This window comes from Geospiza fortis, unplaced genomic scaffold, assembly GCF_000277835.1.
Source record: "Geospiza fortis unplaced genomic scaffold, GeoFor_1.0 scaffold134, whole genome shotgun sequence".
In the NCBI taxonomy this organism is placed as follows: domain Eukaryota; kingdom Metazoa; phylum Chordata; class Aves; order Passeriformes; family Thraupidae; genus Geospiza; species Geospiza fortis.
The window spans coordinates 177,474-195,877 of record NW_005054396.1 but is presented as its reverse complement, the minus strand read 5'-3'; the positions used below and the strand labels follow the sequence as shown (position 1 = coordinate 195,877).

The 18,404-nt window shown below is 38.6% G+C and overlaps 1 protein-coding gene across 1 annotated transcript in view; it reads right to left on the bottom strand.

The window, feature by feature from the left end:
* Window positions 1–18,404, bottom strand: part of EHBP1 (EH domain binding protein 1) — a 204,935-nt gene that overhangs the window by 71,350 nt on the left and 115,181 nt on the right. The window contains exons 11-13 of the mRNA XM_031060945.1: window positions 8,324–8,502; window positions 7,650–7,698; window positions 649–1,563 (exon numbers count right to left, since the gene is read on the bottom strand). Coding sequence (XP_030916805.1) covers window positions 649–1,563; window positions 7,650–7,698; window positions 8,324–8,502 — 1,143 coding nt within the window. The remainder of the gene's footprint in view (window positions 1–648; window positions 1,564–7,649; window positions 7,699–8,323; window positions 8,503–18,404) is intronic.

The window sequence follows — 18,404 nt, the reverse complement described above, 5'->3', positions numbered from 1 at the left end:
TGTTTTACATATTTTTATGATGATATGATTTATTGATAATACTCAGCATATATATAATATTCAACTTCCATTCTCACAATAAATCTGCAAGGTAGGTGGGCATACACTGTTATCTTTATAGAAAGGCAAATGATACTGTGGTGAAGTAACATGCCTTAGGCCACTCAATGGAAAGCAGCATAATTTAACAGTCTGGAGTTTCTACCTCACCATGTTCATGAGACTCTGTGGTTTCCCAGACACGATTCCGAATTATCTTTAGTAAATTTTAAGGTATTCAAAGCTTTACATTTCCTAATGAATTGGTATCTATTTCCAGTCTTTGGTTCAGTATGCAACACTCAGAGGAAATGAGTTGCAACAGACAGTGGCAAAAGCTTTGGAGCCATTTTTGAGATAGTTGAGAACAGAAATTTCTTTAATTGAGAGAGATTGGAAAGATCAACAGTGGGACAATTTCTGTAAATTAGTTTTTCGTGTAATGATTGTTTTTCAGCACCACCTACTTCTCAGGCAAAATATTTATTGCCCAAAATAAAAATACACTGCTCACCTCACCATTTATGCCGAAGATCTAGTGTAAATTACAACACAGAGAAAGAACTTGAACAGCACCTCCATCCTAATTCACAGACATAAATGTCTTACCTGGGCTGTTTTTGCAGTTTGATCTGCATGATTTAAAGCCGCTCTGGCATCACTGTCAGAATCAGATTCTGTTTGCCTTGGAGAAGCATGTGGTTTCTTTGCAAGATCTGTATCCATATTATAGGAGTATCCAGGCTTAGAAGTAGGAGATAAACTCGGTTTTGTGACAGGGGAACTGGGATCTGCTCTTGTGCTCTCTGTGGATCCTATACATCCCAGCTTTTCTTGCTCCGAGAAACCAGCGGTACTGTCTAAGCTCTGGTGTCTCTTCTTCTTGTTATCTTCACAAGCAACTGTGGGAGACATATCCTCCTTTTGATCACTGACATGTGCTAAGTCACTGAAGTCTAAAGTGTCAGTTATCAGCAATTTCTTCCTTCCCAACACAGGCTGCACTTGTGTTGCATCTGTATTGCTACACTTCCCAATTTCTTCAGATGCGGAAGTCCTTCCAGAGCTCTGCTGGGATTTCTGTGGATCCGTGTCACTTCGAGTCCTGCGTGAAGAAGGGGAAGCTGTGCTTGGGCTTAAGTGGTCATCGGGAGTCTGATGCTCGCTCTCGGATTCGCCGACGCCACTGTCGTTGACGAACACGGAGTCGTCCTGCGAGGCGAAGTCGGCCAAAGTGCTGTCTGGGGGCTGCAGCTCAGGCTCCCGCTTCAGGTCGCTCAGCTCCGCGTAGAACTTCTCCTGGGCCACAGAACTGTTGGTGTCCGTTTCGTAGTTGCCCACTTTGTATGTGCTCTTGCTGCTGTTCTCCTCTATCTGAACCACGTTCAGCTCCTGGCCGCAGAAATGTGCCCTTATCTGATAGAGATAGGTCATAACAGTCAGTTTGTCAGGGATGGCCAACAAAACCATGTCCGAAGGCTCCAGCAGTCGCGATATTCCCAAGCTGGCAAACCCGTCGTAGGCCTTTGAAGACAGACAAAATAAAGATCACAGTGTGGCAGTTTCTTACCCATCATAACATCTCAAAAATGCAAGAAGAAGTTTCAGTCAAAATAAGCAAACCTAAAACACATCCAATATTACAGGGAGAACATGGCTCTGACTCTGACTCTGTTACTTACTATTCTTTTGGCTTCATTATACTCATTACTACTTTCTGGTGCACAATCCAACATCCAGCTCATTGATTTGTCCTGATGGCTTCTACACATGTCCCAGGATATCTTCATAGCAAAGCAGACTGAGAGAATGTAACCAGCAAAAACACTCAAATAGCATTGTTTTAAATATTTTTAACGTACTTCAATGCCATACTATACTAAAATCTTTTCTTACTCAAAATTGTGAGACTTCTATGAGTAAACAGCTATTCATGAAACTGTAGCTTGAAAGCCCTTCTTTTTGCACTAGGAAACCCTACCAATATCTTAAATGGTTCTCACTCAAGTAGCAGGAAACACGCAAACAAAAAAAGTCTAAGAGCTGGACCAGAAAAAAAAGGAACTCAGGATGGCTTTTTAAGATAAAGAACAAAGATATAAGAAACACAACACTAATCCATCTTGAGCTTTATCACTGATGATCAACCTTCTGCCTTCTATTGGTCATGTAATTGCAGTGATGCCTGCTGATGAAAAACTATGTCCAGATAGTCAAAAGGAACACCACCACAGATTACTTCACACTAGACATAAATCACATTAATCCATCAAGCAAATGCATTTTAAAAAGATTTGTTGATGCTAAATTTATAAGAAAGAGAGAGTGAAAATCATTCCCATTTCACTTTACTTTCTAAAAGCTGAACAGTTGCAAGCCTCCCACTTTGTGAGGCCACATTGTCTTCTTTTACTGCTGGCCCTTTAAGTGAGTGGGCTTGGTGCATCAGGTTTTTCTAGTTTTGAAGAATTAAAGCCGTTTCTCAATTTACAATTAATTATTACTATCCTGGATTAACCTTGGAAGACAATATTGTGTTTCAAGGAAGTCTTTAAAAGGCCTCCTGTTAGCGCAGATGCACTCAGTTAAAGCATGTGGGCTTCTCCTCCCCCAGGAATCCTGCAGCTCCTTTTCAGCGTCTCCTGAAGGGCCTTACAATGTTTACAGTTGATCCTACACTATTTTGAACAAAAGCAGATGCTAAATTTAAGACATGGATGAGAAAACTGTCCTTTCACAAGGAAACAGTAACACACATCACTGGCTTCAACTCTTGAACTTTACATTTTTTCCCTAATTTCTTTAGTTTAAAAAGAATACAGAAAAAAACAAAACCAATTATGGGGTTTTTTAAAATCCTCTTGGTTTTTATATTACTAAGAATTCAACAGTGAGACAGAATGAGGGGCTGGGCTGGCCTGCTCCTGGCAGACCCAGATATTTTGTTCGCTCTGAGAAAAAGAGGCTCTCTCTCCTCCTTCTTGCAATGTCATCCACTACTCAGTGGTCCAATAGTTTTTGTTTCAGCTGCTTTCCAAACTCTGCTTCCAAAAGCTGGAATTTATCTTCCTGAAATTTTGCATGCCTCCCCTCATGCTCAGGTATAACTTTCCAAAACACTTCAGGTGAAGTAATTTTTATATAATTATTACAAATGATTCATTATAACAAATTATTTTTATATCATTATAACAAATTATTCTATAGTTTATCTAGACATAGAAATGGTCTGAATAATTTATTTCTAAGCTCTTCTGGGGCTCTCCCCATGTAAAATGATTTGGCCTAAATCATTGCTGGTATTGGGTGTAGTATTTCTTGGGAAGGTTTATTATGATGAGAGACTGTTATGGCATTTATAAATACAGAGCTGTGTTTAGATATAGGAGCAGCAGTGGCAAACATTACTGATGTATTTGCTGGTACAAAACTCCAGATGGAGCAGAACAGCAGCAAAATGACAAGTGGGAGGGAATGGCAGCAACTTGGATGGTAGAAGAGGGACAGCTGTCATTTACAGCATCTTGGGAAACAGAGCTGGAGGAGCAGGATCAGGTTGATTGTGGAGTAGAGGGAGACAGGATGGGTGGGACTGAATAGACATGAGGAGCAGAGAGAGCAGCAAGTTAAGGGGGAGCAGTGCAGGGATTTAGGTGGCAGCCTAAAGCATGGCAGACAGCAGCAATGATGGATGCTCATACCACAGCAGAAACAGGCTGGGCATGGACACACAGCGAGCCACCCGTGCTGTCTGTGGACTAAAGGTAATGTCAGGATGTGTTGTTTGGTAAGTGGGTCAGTGCTGATTCAGTGGCATAAATAACTTGTTACCCCACACTGCAGGTAGTGGGAGTCACCATCTGAAAAATGACAGGACTTAAGGACAGGCACAGCAGTCAGGGTAGCCAAAGCCCATAGACATGACTTGACCTAAACTCCTTTTATCCTCTCAGTTTCTTATTTATATGCTAATAAAACTAAATTCTATGAGTATCTCCCAGGGTCTATAAAATGAAGGCAAGGACAGTGTTTCAGGTCTCAGGAAAGGTACTTGCTTAGAAGTAACACAACAGCAGGATTGAATTTGGAATGATGGATATTCTCAGTACAGCTGCAATCACTTTTTGTTGGCTGCTCAGCTCTTCTGGTGATGTCTGGGATTAAACAGTTATTTCCTGCTGATGCCTGACACCTCTTCCCCATCCCCTCTCATTCTCATCAACATTTTTGCTTCTCTCCTTTCAAAGTACACTAGATATGTAGATTGGCATGCCAATGTTCTACAGACAGTAGCTCTAGAAATAACAATTGTGTGTTCTGGATGTGTCCATACAGCACTATGTGATAGGTTGTTCTTCACTACTAGAAAAGCTGGGAGCTTCCTGATATTTCAGCATATTTATAAATGTATCATATTTCTAATTAGTTTGTAACATAGTATTAACAGAAAAAACTTTCCAAGTAAAATTATTTTTGTCAAACACATGCATAACTCAGTATAACCCAATTTTTGCAAATATTTACTACTCTGCACGTTTAACTCTGCTTCTACATTATTGTACTGATGCCAACAAGCATCTCCTACACATGCAATTAGATCTGTTCTTATGACTTTGTGGAATCAAATTGTAGACATGAGCATGAACACCTATTATAAAAACACCAACTCCAGTTTCAAGGTAAGGAATATTGTCCATTTTGACTCAATACTACCCTGTAAGACTGAATTCTTCTATTTAAATGTATAATTTAAAATAATTCCTTTTAAAAATGTGATATTTTATTAAGATGATCACTCAAGTTCAAATGAATTGAGGAATTTGTTAGAAATGGCCAAGAACTGGGGAGCATCATAAAAATAAGAAGTGCCAATTGAGCATCCAAAAGATATACTCACATGATAAATGAACCAAGCTTCTCTAAACAGTGACTAAAACCAGAAATTCATTATTAGCAAAATACTGTTGTGCCCTTCTACTTCTCATTCCTTCATCTTGCCAAAGATCCAGCCCAAGTCTTGTTTAGTAGCTTATATTTTTAAAGTGTAGGACATGTTATGAGCAAGACAAAATATTTCTAATGTTGATGAGGAACTATAGTGCCAGTATGCTGTAATTTTAATACATTTTCCATTAATTTAAATTTAATTATTATTTAATAATAATCAAATGGACATATTAAATCAAATTAACTGTTTAACATTACTAGGAAGGTAATATGGATAGTTAGCTATATCTGAGATTTAAGCAGAAGCACAACTCTTTAGACCAGCTGGGAAAGTATCCCTGTAATGTTCGTAATTTTCTCAAGGATAATCTTGGTTTCTCTTTTGTTCCTGATAGAAATTTGAATTTCCAATGTGCACCAAAAATACCTTCCAATTCAGACTGATGCCAATGTAGTAGTTGTTTGGGATTTTTTAAATATATGTATATTCAGGAGACTAAGCCTATTTATCTATCTCCCAATGAAGTATTTTTCTTTTTTTTAAATTTACTGACAAGTTGATTGACAGACATCAATTGGGATCCATCAGCACAAGCACCACAGGCAGTATTCCAATCATTTCCCAACTCTGTAACACACTGACATATTGGCCAAGATCAGATGTCACAGGTAAATACCCTTTTTTATTCAGCATCAGTGGCAGCACCCAACTGGCAAGTGGTTGGTGTGTATTATAAAGAACTTCTGATGACATGCCTTTTTTAAGAGTGCATTTCCATCCCTAATTATACACAGTATTTGCACTGAAACAGCTGTTAAGAAATCTTAAGATTTCCTATTTTTTTAAAAATTAAAATACAAACAAGGTCATTCACTTTAAAATCTATACTCTTACGGGTTAACCTTTAATCTATGGTTTTCCATTTGGGGAGAGGGAGAGGCAGAAAAACATTGGTGAAAAAAATAAAAATAACTGCTTCAGAAAAAGAAAATCATCCTATTCATCCGAAGATGTTATTTTAATTGGTTAGGAGGAATCATTGTCAAATGTGTTACGTATCTGCATGGAATTTCTAGGCAGCCATTGTTGGCAGTGCTGCATTCACTCCAACCAAGGGCACACGGGGTTATCTGGCAGAACTGTGTGAGACCAGGAAATAAATCTGCAGGAAGCAACTGAGATACTCAGGGTAGCTGTCAGGCAAAGGCTGGCAAAGTGATGAAAGAAAAAAACTGCACCATAATAACAATCACTATTTCTTCAATTCTGGGAAATATATCCTGTTAGAGACAGGCTAAAAAGTTCACTGTTTGCCATCACAGTTTCACAAAGAAAAGATGACTGATCATACTGCTAACATTTTTAATTAATAATCTATTCTTTCTTTTTTATAATCCAGCTTAATTAGGCCAGACGCTCAACAAAACTTGAAGTACAAAAACATATGGTCACAGAAAATACTGTGATGCCACAGATAATCCACTTAGGTCATTGTAAGCCCTCCTATTATTATGAAAAAAAATATCATCAGCTAAATACTCATTAGATAGGAGCTGCTCAGAGATATTTCATTATTTATAATACTCAAGTACTAAATTAAAGACAAGTAACTCCCTGTTTAACACATAAGTGTGCAGGCACATTAAAATATAAACAAAATGAATTTTAATAAAGCACTTTCATAAATTCCACATAAGTAAATAATACTAGATTGCAGATATGTTTCCTATATAATATTGAACTTGGTAATTTATTTAAAGTATATTTTTATACCTTCATCGCAGTTAAATTTAGTGCCTTTTAAAGCAGTATAAAAATAAAATCACAGCTTTAAGAAGGCAGATACTTAAAACAATTTTCAGATGATCTTCAGGAACAATTTTATGTTTCACTCACATGAAAACTGTAATTTTTAAACATGTCCCTAGGGCCCAACTGAAGCTTGTAACATATCTAAAATAGTGAGCAGAAATAAACAGTCTTCCGGTGATCCCCAAACTGAATTCCTGCTTCTTCCAGAGAAACTTTTTACATCTTGCAACTACAAAGAGTGGTTTAAAGCAGTTGCACAGCACAAGGCTATTAACTATTTTGCTATTTTGCATTTAATTTATTTGTAAAGGAATATGTCAACACCTTTTATTCTAAACCTCCCATGTTGTGCACACTACTTCATTCAGCTGATGCAGTGTAAGAGTAGGTGTAAAATTCCATCTTTAAAAATATAACAACCACCATCAAAACAACATCAACCGTGCCCAGCTCCCAGAGCCTTGTTAAAGCAACAGCAAGAGAAGCCTTGTGTGCAACAGTCCAAGAGCAGTTACATTTTTCATTCTTTTAGTTACGTGGCTGATTGGAAAAACCAGAGCAGTGCTCACAGAAGGCTGGCCAGGCCCCTCCTCTGCTCTCACACTTAATGTAGGCCATACAAATATTAAACTCTAATGCCAGCCCTGCACTTGTTGTGAATGTTAAAGCCATGACAAACTCGAGTCAATAACACATCCAATCTGAACGGCAGGAGGCCGAATACCTTCTGTGAGCCACAGTTATGACCTTACAAAACAACCACACTTTCCCAAAATTAATAAAAACCTGCAGCGAAGTCAAAATTGAGGCTATGGTTTTGGGTTTTGTTTTTTTGCCTGGCAGTTCTTACCTTTTTGTTGTTCTCTTTAATATCTTGAGGGTTCAGGGACCTGTAGTCACTGAGGGGGAAAATGGCACAGTGGGTATATACAGTATTTGATAAAAGCAGCAGTTTTAAAACAAACTAAATCTAAAAATTTGACATACAATAATATCATACAGTAACTAGCAATTTCACAGCAATTCAATCAACAAAACTAATAGTGTGGAAAATTAAAGGAATAAATAAATAAATAAATAAACACCGATTACATGTTCCATTGCCTGAAGCTCTCCATCTAAAAAAGAAGTTAAGGCAGGGACTAGAGGCCAGCCTTGACAACCAAATTTACCAGGAGGTAATCCGTCCTTGTCAGCATACAAAGAGCTTATTCCTCTCATCTCATTTCAACACTGGCGCAATTCTCATAATCATCTTGAAGTCAGTTCTTTGTATAAGATTAAGAAGAAGAAAAACAAATCACAGAGAGGGGAGAAATAATTGTTTATGCAACAAGGGAGAGCAAAGAGGTCACAAAGTTTGAGCATTCATAAACCTGGTTTCTTAGAAAGGACGGTTCCCCGCTTGAGCAAAGGGTGAAAACAGTTCAGCACCTAAAGCACACTAGTATTTGATTTTCAAGTTAAAAAATTGTTGAGTATTTCTATGAGTTAGCTTATGCAGACAAAGAGTATACAACTTACATTAGGTCTGGTCTAAAGTGATGTAATATTGCACAAAAGGATAAACCGTTTCTCCATGACGTGGTGAAATTGGTGATTTTCACTCCCCTATAGTTTTTTGTAACTTCTTTGCACCACACAAGCAATGACTGACTGGCATTTGGCTTTCTCCCCAAAACAGGACTTGGTATTGGGCTTGGCTGGAAAAAAAAAAAAAAAAAAAAAAAAAGAAAAGATAAAAGAATTTAATGGAAGATGAGAATTAACATTAATTGACCTAACTAGATGATCTGTATCCTTTGATGTGAGTTTAGGTCCTTCACAGCTGTCAGTTTACAATGACTGTAACTTGCAAAAGACACAAATCGCGAGTTATTATCTACAGTTGTTGCCCTAGGCACTTGTCTCCCAAGGATGCAGATATACAGGATTCCAGATCTACACAGGGGAAGAGGCCAAGAATTGTACCAGTGGAAACATCCGTGCTGAAACACAGCACAGCCCTGCACAGCCCGTGACACATAGCCTTGAAAAGACTTCCCAAACTGCAGCCATGGAAAAGCATCCCCACGAGCCCTTTCACAATCGAAGTCACGACACAGGATTGATGAATTCCTCTGGTACAGGCTCCAGAGGAGAGTTTTTGGTGCTCTTTCTGTGCCAGTGAATGATTGCATAAAGGTAATTATGGCACCGTGTTTCTGAACAGCCACTTCCTACCCGAAGAGCTGCCTCTTCCAGGCTTCAGTTTTTCTACATGGGAAAGGAATTTTAGATGAAAACTCTTATCAGAGGGTGGTTTCTAACAAGTGTCATTAGCTAACAACCATTAGATCATCGTTAGCTAATAATGACCATTTCCAAAAAAAGTTATTTTGACTCTTTTAGTAACATTTTTGTGGGCATAAACCAAGAAATAAAATAGAACACTTCAGGCATTTGGCATTTGTCAGACTATCCGCTGCTCCTCAAATTCAGCATACTAATTACAGCAGCTGTTTTCAAGACATACACATTTCCCTAGAAAAATACTGTCACTTAAAAAACTTCTTAGATCTAATCAAACATGCAGAATGTGACTGATGTAAATCCTACATTTGAATTAGAGTGAAAGAACTGAAACCCCCTATTCTTTCAATGTAATATCGTTTAAAGCATATATACAAAACAAACAAGCTCTTGATGCACTTTAGAGCTAGAGAGTTCCCAAATTAACACAAATTAAGAGCAACTAATTTACTATATCACAGCCACTTTATGGTCAAACGGATTTACTTGTTATTGTCTATTTGTGAAAGACCAACGATGCCCCCCCTTGACTGAAGCCTGTCAGTGCTCAACAATTAGCTGCTATCAACTCATTTGTTTTCACTGCTTCTGGGGGGAAAAAAAAGTGCAGAGCTGGGGAAGTAATTTTTCATTTACTGTCAAATCAGCCCTAAAAAGTTGTTGCATAAACACACTACCTCCTCACCAGACAGAAGCACTGCTAACTCATTTACAAAGTGCAAAAGGTGTACCTTGCTGAGATGATTTTTTTTAACACCACCTCATATGTACAAAATAACTTGTTAGAAAGTGCTTACGTTTTGTAATCCTGTCAACAATTCAAATCAGCATGAACAAATCCATTAACGATGAGACAAATATCTCCAAATACACTGAATTAACAGCTTTAACAGGGATATACAAAATAGGAAAGGAAAAGCAGCAATAAATTATAAACTTTACCATGCACAAGATTTTAATGAGAGAAACAAATATTGCATAGGAGCTGCCAGACTGTTACTCCAGATTCAGTGAAGTAATTAAGAAGGTGTTTTTCTCTTGTTTTCTTTACAAACTGAAGCAAAACCCAGTAACTAATCACTGACCTCAAATTTAAGGTGCTACGTCACTTAAAATATATTTCCTATTATTATAAGTTATAGACATGGAAATAGCACTACTGAGAGAAGAAAACTAAAACATCATTATCAAATAGCGGAAAGGTGATATTTTAACAAATTATTAATGCAAAAAGCTACTTCTTCAAATCATAGAGCACTACTAACCAGATATATTAAATGTTAATTATAAAGGCTTAATACTTGTTGCTGAAACTATCAACAAAAATGGTAAATTTTCCAGTTGCCTCAACGCTTTCTGGTTAACACTGAAATTGCCTTAGGCAATATTGCCATTTAAATTACTTTAATTACTTATCTAACAAACTGAAGATGTAACTGAATTTAAAACCAGATTTTACAGAAGGAAATACAAAGGTATTAAACCAATACATTAAGCAGCTGCATACTTTATTTAAAAATTTATTCTAAAATTATCAATGTTTAAAAAGATGGACTGCAGATTCCTTGAAAATCTGGAGCTTTTTTTCTGTGTTTGTCTTTCCACTTATGTTAGATTTTCTAAAAGCACTTTTTCCAGAACACAGAAGATTTAGGACGCACATAATGTGCATAACACGTACAATCTTCTCTTCTCTTCTCTTACCTGATAAAGCAGAAATTGTATAAGGTTTTCTTTCCACACTTATTAGTCCATGTTTTTTTGATAAAGGTGAAGTTAATACCATGACAATGTTATGCTCCTAATCACCACCTGCATCAAAGCTTTCATTATTTAATCTATGATAAAAGCATTCCACTCCAGACACAATGGAAATACAGAAGTAAAGGCAGAACTGTGTGTGAGCGCTTGACAGGCCTTCAGAGGAGTTAACAAATGTTAGCTTTAGTTTCTTTTTCTTGTATGTGTGAAAAATCATTATGCAAAACATTTTCTTTTGATATTTGTATGTTGGACATATTAATTACTGGCTTGGTGCAAACACAATTACTACCAAGTGCCTATTTCTAGCATGTATTTGCTCTACATGATTGGTAGGAACTAATCAGATGAAATGAAAATTTAATAATCTTTTTCTTACATCATTCTTTTCAGCACTGAGTACACAATTCTTCTAAACGACACAGCAGTCACGACTTGCCTTTTTGAGCTCAAAAGCTGAAGTCCCTGCGAACTCGTCTGGAAATGCCACTAGAAAGCCCGAGATATCTACAGCAGATTGCCAGAGCTGCTCACTGATCAACAGGTTATGGAATCCAGCACAACTGGCTTCTGTCCAGCCGTGGAGCAGCGCACGGCTAGCGCAGAGGTTCCAGAGCTCAGAGGGTAGCTCAGATCTAAACGCAGCACCATGCGATGGATTTATCAGCTGGAGTCAGCAATGGCTTCAGGATATCTTCAGTTCACACTCAACAAAAGCACTGAAGTCTCTATTCTTCTTTTTACACATTCTGGAAGCTCAGTTGATATGTTTTATAGTGTATGCATTTTTTCTCTTGGGAGTTTATCCCATCGGACCATTATGTTAACAACAGGATAATAGCTTCAAGTATTAGGCTGCATACCCACACTTAAAAATATTCAAATAGTTGTTTTTGCTGCTCTGAGAAACCCAGCACCAGGCACAGTGATGGCTCACACAGCAAGGGTTGAGCTGCATCTCTGACACAGCCCAACACTCAGGAGAAGAAAATCAAGACTAGAACAGTGATGAGAACACAGGGCTATGGGACGGTGACACAGACAGGATGAAGACTCTAGGGGCTCAGTCTGAGGACCTCAAGGGCTTGTAGGCAGGTTGCATGAGGGTAGAGGTGTTTAAAGAAAGCTGGAGTGTTGAAGCCCAGAAGAGAAAGATACTGAGAGAAGGGAAAAAAAATATTTGTAATCTAGGTGGAACACTTACGTGGTTTGAGTATTAATGAATGAACACAACTCCTAGAAGACGAAAGGAGCTGAGACAACCACCCAGGACTGGTAATTAACTGCAGCAGAGGAAGCTCAGATTGAGCTATCTCAGATTGAGATAGGGTTGAAAGTCAGAATGGGGAAGACCTACAAACAATGAACAAGCAAGATTTTTTCCCTCAAGAGGCAAGTACAGACACTGGCCTTTTAACTTATTTGACTGAGGAAAATAAAAGTGATTTTCCCGTACCCCTATCAAAACCACGACGCTGTCTGGGCTCACAGAAAATTGTGCAACCATTAAAATGCAAGGTAAGGTAAATGAAAGAAAGGCACAAGTAGGTGAGTGAAAATGTGCAGCAGGTGGCTGGATGTAGAAGTCCAGGAAACTCAGCTGAACTGAACAGTCTGAAAAGCTGTATAAAGGTGCAATAGAAGCAAGACACCAAATACATTTCAGTCAAATAGGTAAGTTTATATCCTCAAAATGATATTCTAAAATTTTGTTTTTTAAACAACACAGGATTTCACCCATAGGAATGTCCCACTAGCCTGGGAGTATTAGAATTTGAATATGGCTCATTTAATAGAATTTATGCCTTTGGCAAGGTCTGTATGTGTCCAACATGCATTCAATTTTGCTTATTCTGGGCTGTGGAACAGTCTGGGCATAAGTCAAGAAGTGGTATCAGGAATTTCAAATACAATATGGAAAGAGTCTGCAAAGATAGAATGGAACAGCTTTCTGTTCTGTTCCAAAAATAGAGAAAACGTCCTCGTGACCCAGTTGTGCTGAGATGTTCTTTAATTAGGGTAGTTAGGTATTTTTTACATAGCAGGTCGTCACCATATGATTACAATTTAGTGACTCATCAAAATACAAGTGGCATTGCTCTTTGCTTCTAATAAGGGAAGATCATGCATGTATTAGAAAATACACATTTCCTTGAAAGAAATGTTAGTTCTGCTATTCTGTTACTCTGATAAAGAAATTGATCAGTTTAGGAGAACATTCTTTAACTTTGTGCTACTTATGTGCATGGTGCAAAATGTCTCTGGTTCCTACTGTCCCTAAAAATGAACAAGATATGAAAACCCAGCTGCTGGACACAAGTTACACCGAATTTATTTCCTATATATGATTAATAATGAGAATTTAGGTAACCTCCAGGTTTCAGCAGCAGCAGACATCTTAAAACTTCGCCTTCCTCACTCTTCTGATTGTGCCTACAGCTAATGTGGATATGCAATAAAATACAAACTTTTATCTCAAAAGCCTTAGGCATAAGCTTTAAATTGCTTATCATTTTACAGGTTTAATTTTGGCACAACCAAACCAGCCCATGTTCAATCATAACCCAACACTTAAACATCTGCATGAGCTGACATGATGCTCTCATGTTTGAATGTGGAAGGTGAAGAGGAAGGTGAAATCCTTGGGACGCACCTCAAGTTAGCAGTTGGTCAAGCAGGTCTGATTGTTTAATGCAAAAGGGTTTTCAGTTGCCTGTTATATATTTTGATGGCCAGGAGTCTGGAAAGAGCTTTTCCAAACCATACCTGGACAAAGAAATGAAAGCAAGCCTGCAGATGGCTGCCTCTGGTTACTTTTACTCTGAGCACCAAGGAAGTGATCTGGTAGAAAATTACAGTATGCCATCATACAATTGAAATGTGCACATGTATATAACCTACAGGCATCCAGTGCACAAAGATGGGACAGACTGCAGTAACAAAGGCTACTGCTACGTACTTAATTTTGTAACTTTTTAAATTATCTGGTAGCCTCCTTTTGCTTTTTACTTTGTCTAGAAATGAAGTAACATTTTCTTAGCCGAGTCTTTTAGGGTTTTGGTTTGGTTTTCATTGTCAGGGATTAAAAGGATGAAAGAAGCCAAGAATTCAGAACTAAACTCTAAACCTTCAGAACCAAAATTCACAACACATCAACTGCTGGACAATTGCCTCGTTTGCGCAACAGGACACAAGGCTGTCTGCTCATGGCAATCAATTAAGAGCAAGGCAGACGATTTATTTCCAGATGACAACCTCCCCCGTGGATGTTCTTAGCAGAGAAGAACAGGACTGCACAGGAGTGTGGGCAGCTACCTCACCAAGCTGAGAAGCCCTAAATTTATTAGCTAATTGCAAGGAGAAGATTATGTTAATGAACTGGTAAAAGGGAAACAAATCTCAGACAACATAATTAATTGGTTGCTTATGCGGAAGTAATTTCACCTGATGGTCAGTACAGCCAGGAAAAAAGTTACAGTGATCTCCTTCTCAGACTGAACTATTAAAAAGGGATTGGCCCAGGCTCACCTAGCTTCTCTTCCCTGAGGTCGCATAATCTTTGTCTTGAGCGCCGTGTTTTCAATTAAAAATCTCAAGAAAAGCTGTGGAACTCATACCATTAAGCAGAAGCCAACACGGAGCTCGGTCTCTGATGATTACACGTATTTATAATGTAACAGTATGAACAGATGACATGCAGGGATGGGGCCTCATTTTTCTCCTCTCAGAAGACAGGCAGTTTCCTTGTGTCCACCTTCCTTCCTCCAGTTGTCCCGGTGGCATGTGGGCTGAATGCTCTGCTCTCATGTAATCTGTGCTGGAAGCCCAGATGAGCTACCAGGATGCTGCTGGTTCACAATCCCTGGCTCTGTGCCACGATGGGAACGTTCAGGGTTTTGGGCAGGTTGCCAGAATTAAGCAACTTAAACCACAGATGAGGAATAGCAATTTTCAAAGCTTTTAACTTTGTTAAATGTGAACTGAACTAGCAAAACGCACCTCCCTGGGCCCAAGGCTATCTCTGCCACATTTCAAAGGCCTGCAGCAAACAATGGAAGTGTTAGAGCTTGTCAGAAAAGGTCACAAGAATCTCTTCTAAAAGAAAGCACAAGGCAAACTAAAAATGAGAGTCACTGCCAATTCTTCCTAAAAACAGTGAACTCTTGTTGCTTTTGCAGGAATTTCTTTTGACAGAGCCATTAAATAAACACAAGTCATTATCCCACTCTTCTGAACATTTCAACAGACACGGTTTTTTCAGGCAACCTTCTGATGTTGGCTCATTAAAGGTGACATTGCTCAAAACTTTAGTTACCTATTTTGTAAATCTACTGCATCATTTATATTACTGCCCAACCATAGGCAGATTTATGGAAGCATTAGCCTTTACCTATGAGAAATCTTTGTTTGAAATACTTGAGAACAGAACACAGATGCCAGATTTGTCCAGGTATTGCAGCAACAAAGGAAAACAATCTCTGTTTGGGTATGCTTAGAGCACTCAGTATTTTTAAGCCTGGTACTGATGTCACAGTACCCCTGAAGGCCATAATACTCCACCTGGCTGACAGTGGAAATAAAATAAGTATATTTTACAATCCTGCATGAGGTGCTGGTGCCCATGAGCTGCTGGTACCCATGAGTTGGCACCAGGCATAAAGATGGATATTCTTAAAGCTCCTGAGGACAGCAAGAGATAAGCGAGAATTTAATGGAAATAAGTTTTTGCCTTGATAAACTACTGCATCAGCAGCTGACTCTATGTAAACAATCACGAGATGGAGATTAACAAAAGTATTGCTTCCCTCCTCAGTGGTAAGGAGAAGCTGTCCATAGATGATGGGGAGACATCTGAAATGCTCAGTACTTTTTTTTCTACATCTGTCTTTATTCTACAAATCAGATGGAAGTTGGAGACTTGCATTACTCATACAGGCACAGAAAGGTCAGATTTCAGCCCCATGTGGAAACAGCTTAGATAAACCAGAAGCTTTCAGATTAGCTGAACACATTTAATGTAATCCTAAGGTCCTGGAAGAACCAATGTGAAACAACATCTGAAAGGAATAGTCAGTTTTGAGACTTGAACATAGGGGAGAATATTAGAAGTGTAGGAAAAGACTACATTTCCTTCTAGCCTTTAAAAGCATAAGAAAAAGGACAAATAGCAAGAATGCAGACAAGCAAATGAAAAAGAGATGGAACAAACAATTAAGGCCCTTCTTAGCATATGAAAGTTAAAAGAAGACAAGCAACAAACATTAATTTGTCATCAACAAATCATGAGTAGCACTCCAAGTTCCTTCTACAAGAGGGAAGCAGGGAGTAGAGAAGCATCATATAACAGATTACAGATGTAGCTGAGCTTTTAATTGTCTTTCAAGATGCTCTCATAAGGAAGCATGGAAAACAGAGCCTTAATGAGACTCATATAGGTGCAAAACAGGCTGGAAAACTATATCCAAGACTAGTTTTAGGTGATTCTTGGAAATATGCATTGAAAGGGGTTCTGCAAGAGTATTTCTTAGGTTCAGTGCAAGTCTGAATTAGGAAGGTGAACAATGCACTGGACAAGAAGCTGGGATGGACATCCAATGGACATTGAATGCACTAGAAGAACTCCAATCACATAAAAAGCAGTCAAGTTCTGAAAAAAGCAGTATGAAATTCAATAGCTGCAAGTGAAACATAGGAAGGAGTAATCATTTACATAAATGCAGGATAAGGAAGAACTGGTTAGGTAACAGCTCTTCACAAAAGGATATGGGGAAAACAGTCTATTCAAGCTGAACATAAAGTCAACAACATCAGGCTGTTGTGAAAAAGACAAACATTGTACTGAGATGTACAGACAGGAATAAAGCTTGCAAGATCAAGACTGCCTCTCTCACTCCACTTAGCATCAACAAAACCACATCAAAAATTTTACATTCAGTTTTCCCTGCTGCAGAGTGTAAGGAAGATGAGCCCAAAGAAAATTGCACAGGGGGAAAAAAGAAGCATGAAGAAAGCTAAAACACATTTAGGTCATTTATAGTATGAACAAACAATAGAGGAAAGTAACATGGTAAATCATCAAGCACGTAAAATTCCTAAGAAGAAAGCAAACCCTTGGACCCCCAGACCAGTGTTTACCAAAACAAAGTTACAGGCTTTAGTTGCTAGAGGTCAGGCATCAGGAGGAGCATTCTTTAATGCAGTATAATGAAAATGAAGCACTCAAGACTGCCTGGGAAGGCCATGGATGCTTCATTACTGTTTAACAACAGGTTGCAGAAATCTTTCATTTTGTAAAGGAGAACTTAGCATTTGTGCAAGTAGAAAGACCAAGTGATCTTTCAGATGTGCTTCAGACCAACATTATCTGTGTCTCTTACCTCCAGAGCCTACAGCTCACATGGGCTGCTGCCAGCAGGGAGCAGGAGCCTGGCAGAGCTTCCTTCCATGCTCTGGCTGCATGGGAAGGAGCTGGAAAACCCCTAATTCCCACCAAGCAACACTTCACACTGGCCTCTCAGTTCAATCACCCACCAAAAAACCCCATTTCCCATTCTAAAAATTAATCCTTCCATGGAAGGCCTGATATTATTAGTTCCATAAGCAACTCATGCACCAATTCCCCAAGGTTAATCAGATCACCTTGCAAAGCACAGCATATTTTGCTTTTTTTCCTGGCACACAGTTATCTGAATACACAGGAAGTTCAATAACCACTAACAAGTCTCCAAATGAAAAACTCTACAGTTGTACAGTTTACAACTGTCTCAGATGTTTAGGAGACTGGCTACTGACTACAAGCCCACCACTCCAACTGCTCCTCGTGAGGACTGCCAGAGAGGAAGGCTCTCTCCCAGTCAGCACATTTCCAGAGTCACAAAGCCACTTTAAAATCTAGGATACCATTACAAAGGTTTTGTCATCTGCAAGGTGAGAGTTCAGGTCAAACCCAGGACAAGAGTCAGAAAAACTCCACCAATTACAGCTGGGTGAAATGAGGCATTTAGCAAACAGCAACACGCAAGCAACACTGCTAACCAAATCAGCTCTCAGCCACAGCAGAGATGTCACAGACTGAACTGAGAGACAAAGATTACCTTAGAGGGTTTTTTAAAGAAAAAACAGGATGACAACACTTGAAAAAGCCTTCTCTACCAGAAACAGAATGCTTCACTCTCAAGCACCACTCATAAGCAACACAGAAAACAAAAAAGCATTACTAAATAAAGCAAGAGAAAAATTAAGGAATGACAGGCTTGAATATTCTTGCTTTAGTTGCCCAACAGAATGAGCACTATTTAAGCAGTGTGAAGGCAGATTGTTATCTTTACCTCTCTGAATAGTACCTTATTCTGTGAATAGTCCCCATGGAATAACAGCCACTACTCAAGGATTCAATGGCTTAATGAACATAACAAGACTGGCACAATCTGGAGCTTAATTTGCATGCAGTTTGAATATTTTTGCTTTATTAGTTTCATTTCAAAATAAAAATACACGTAAAAGTAACAGCAATTCAAGTGCCACTTGGCTTAACATATATTTTTCCAGGAAT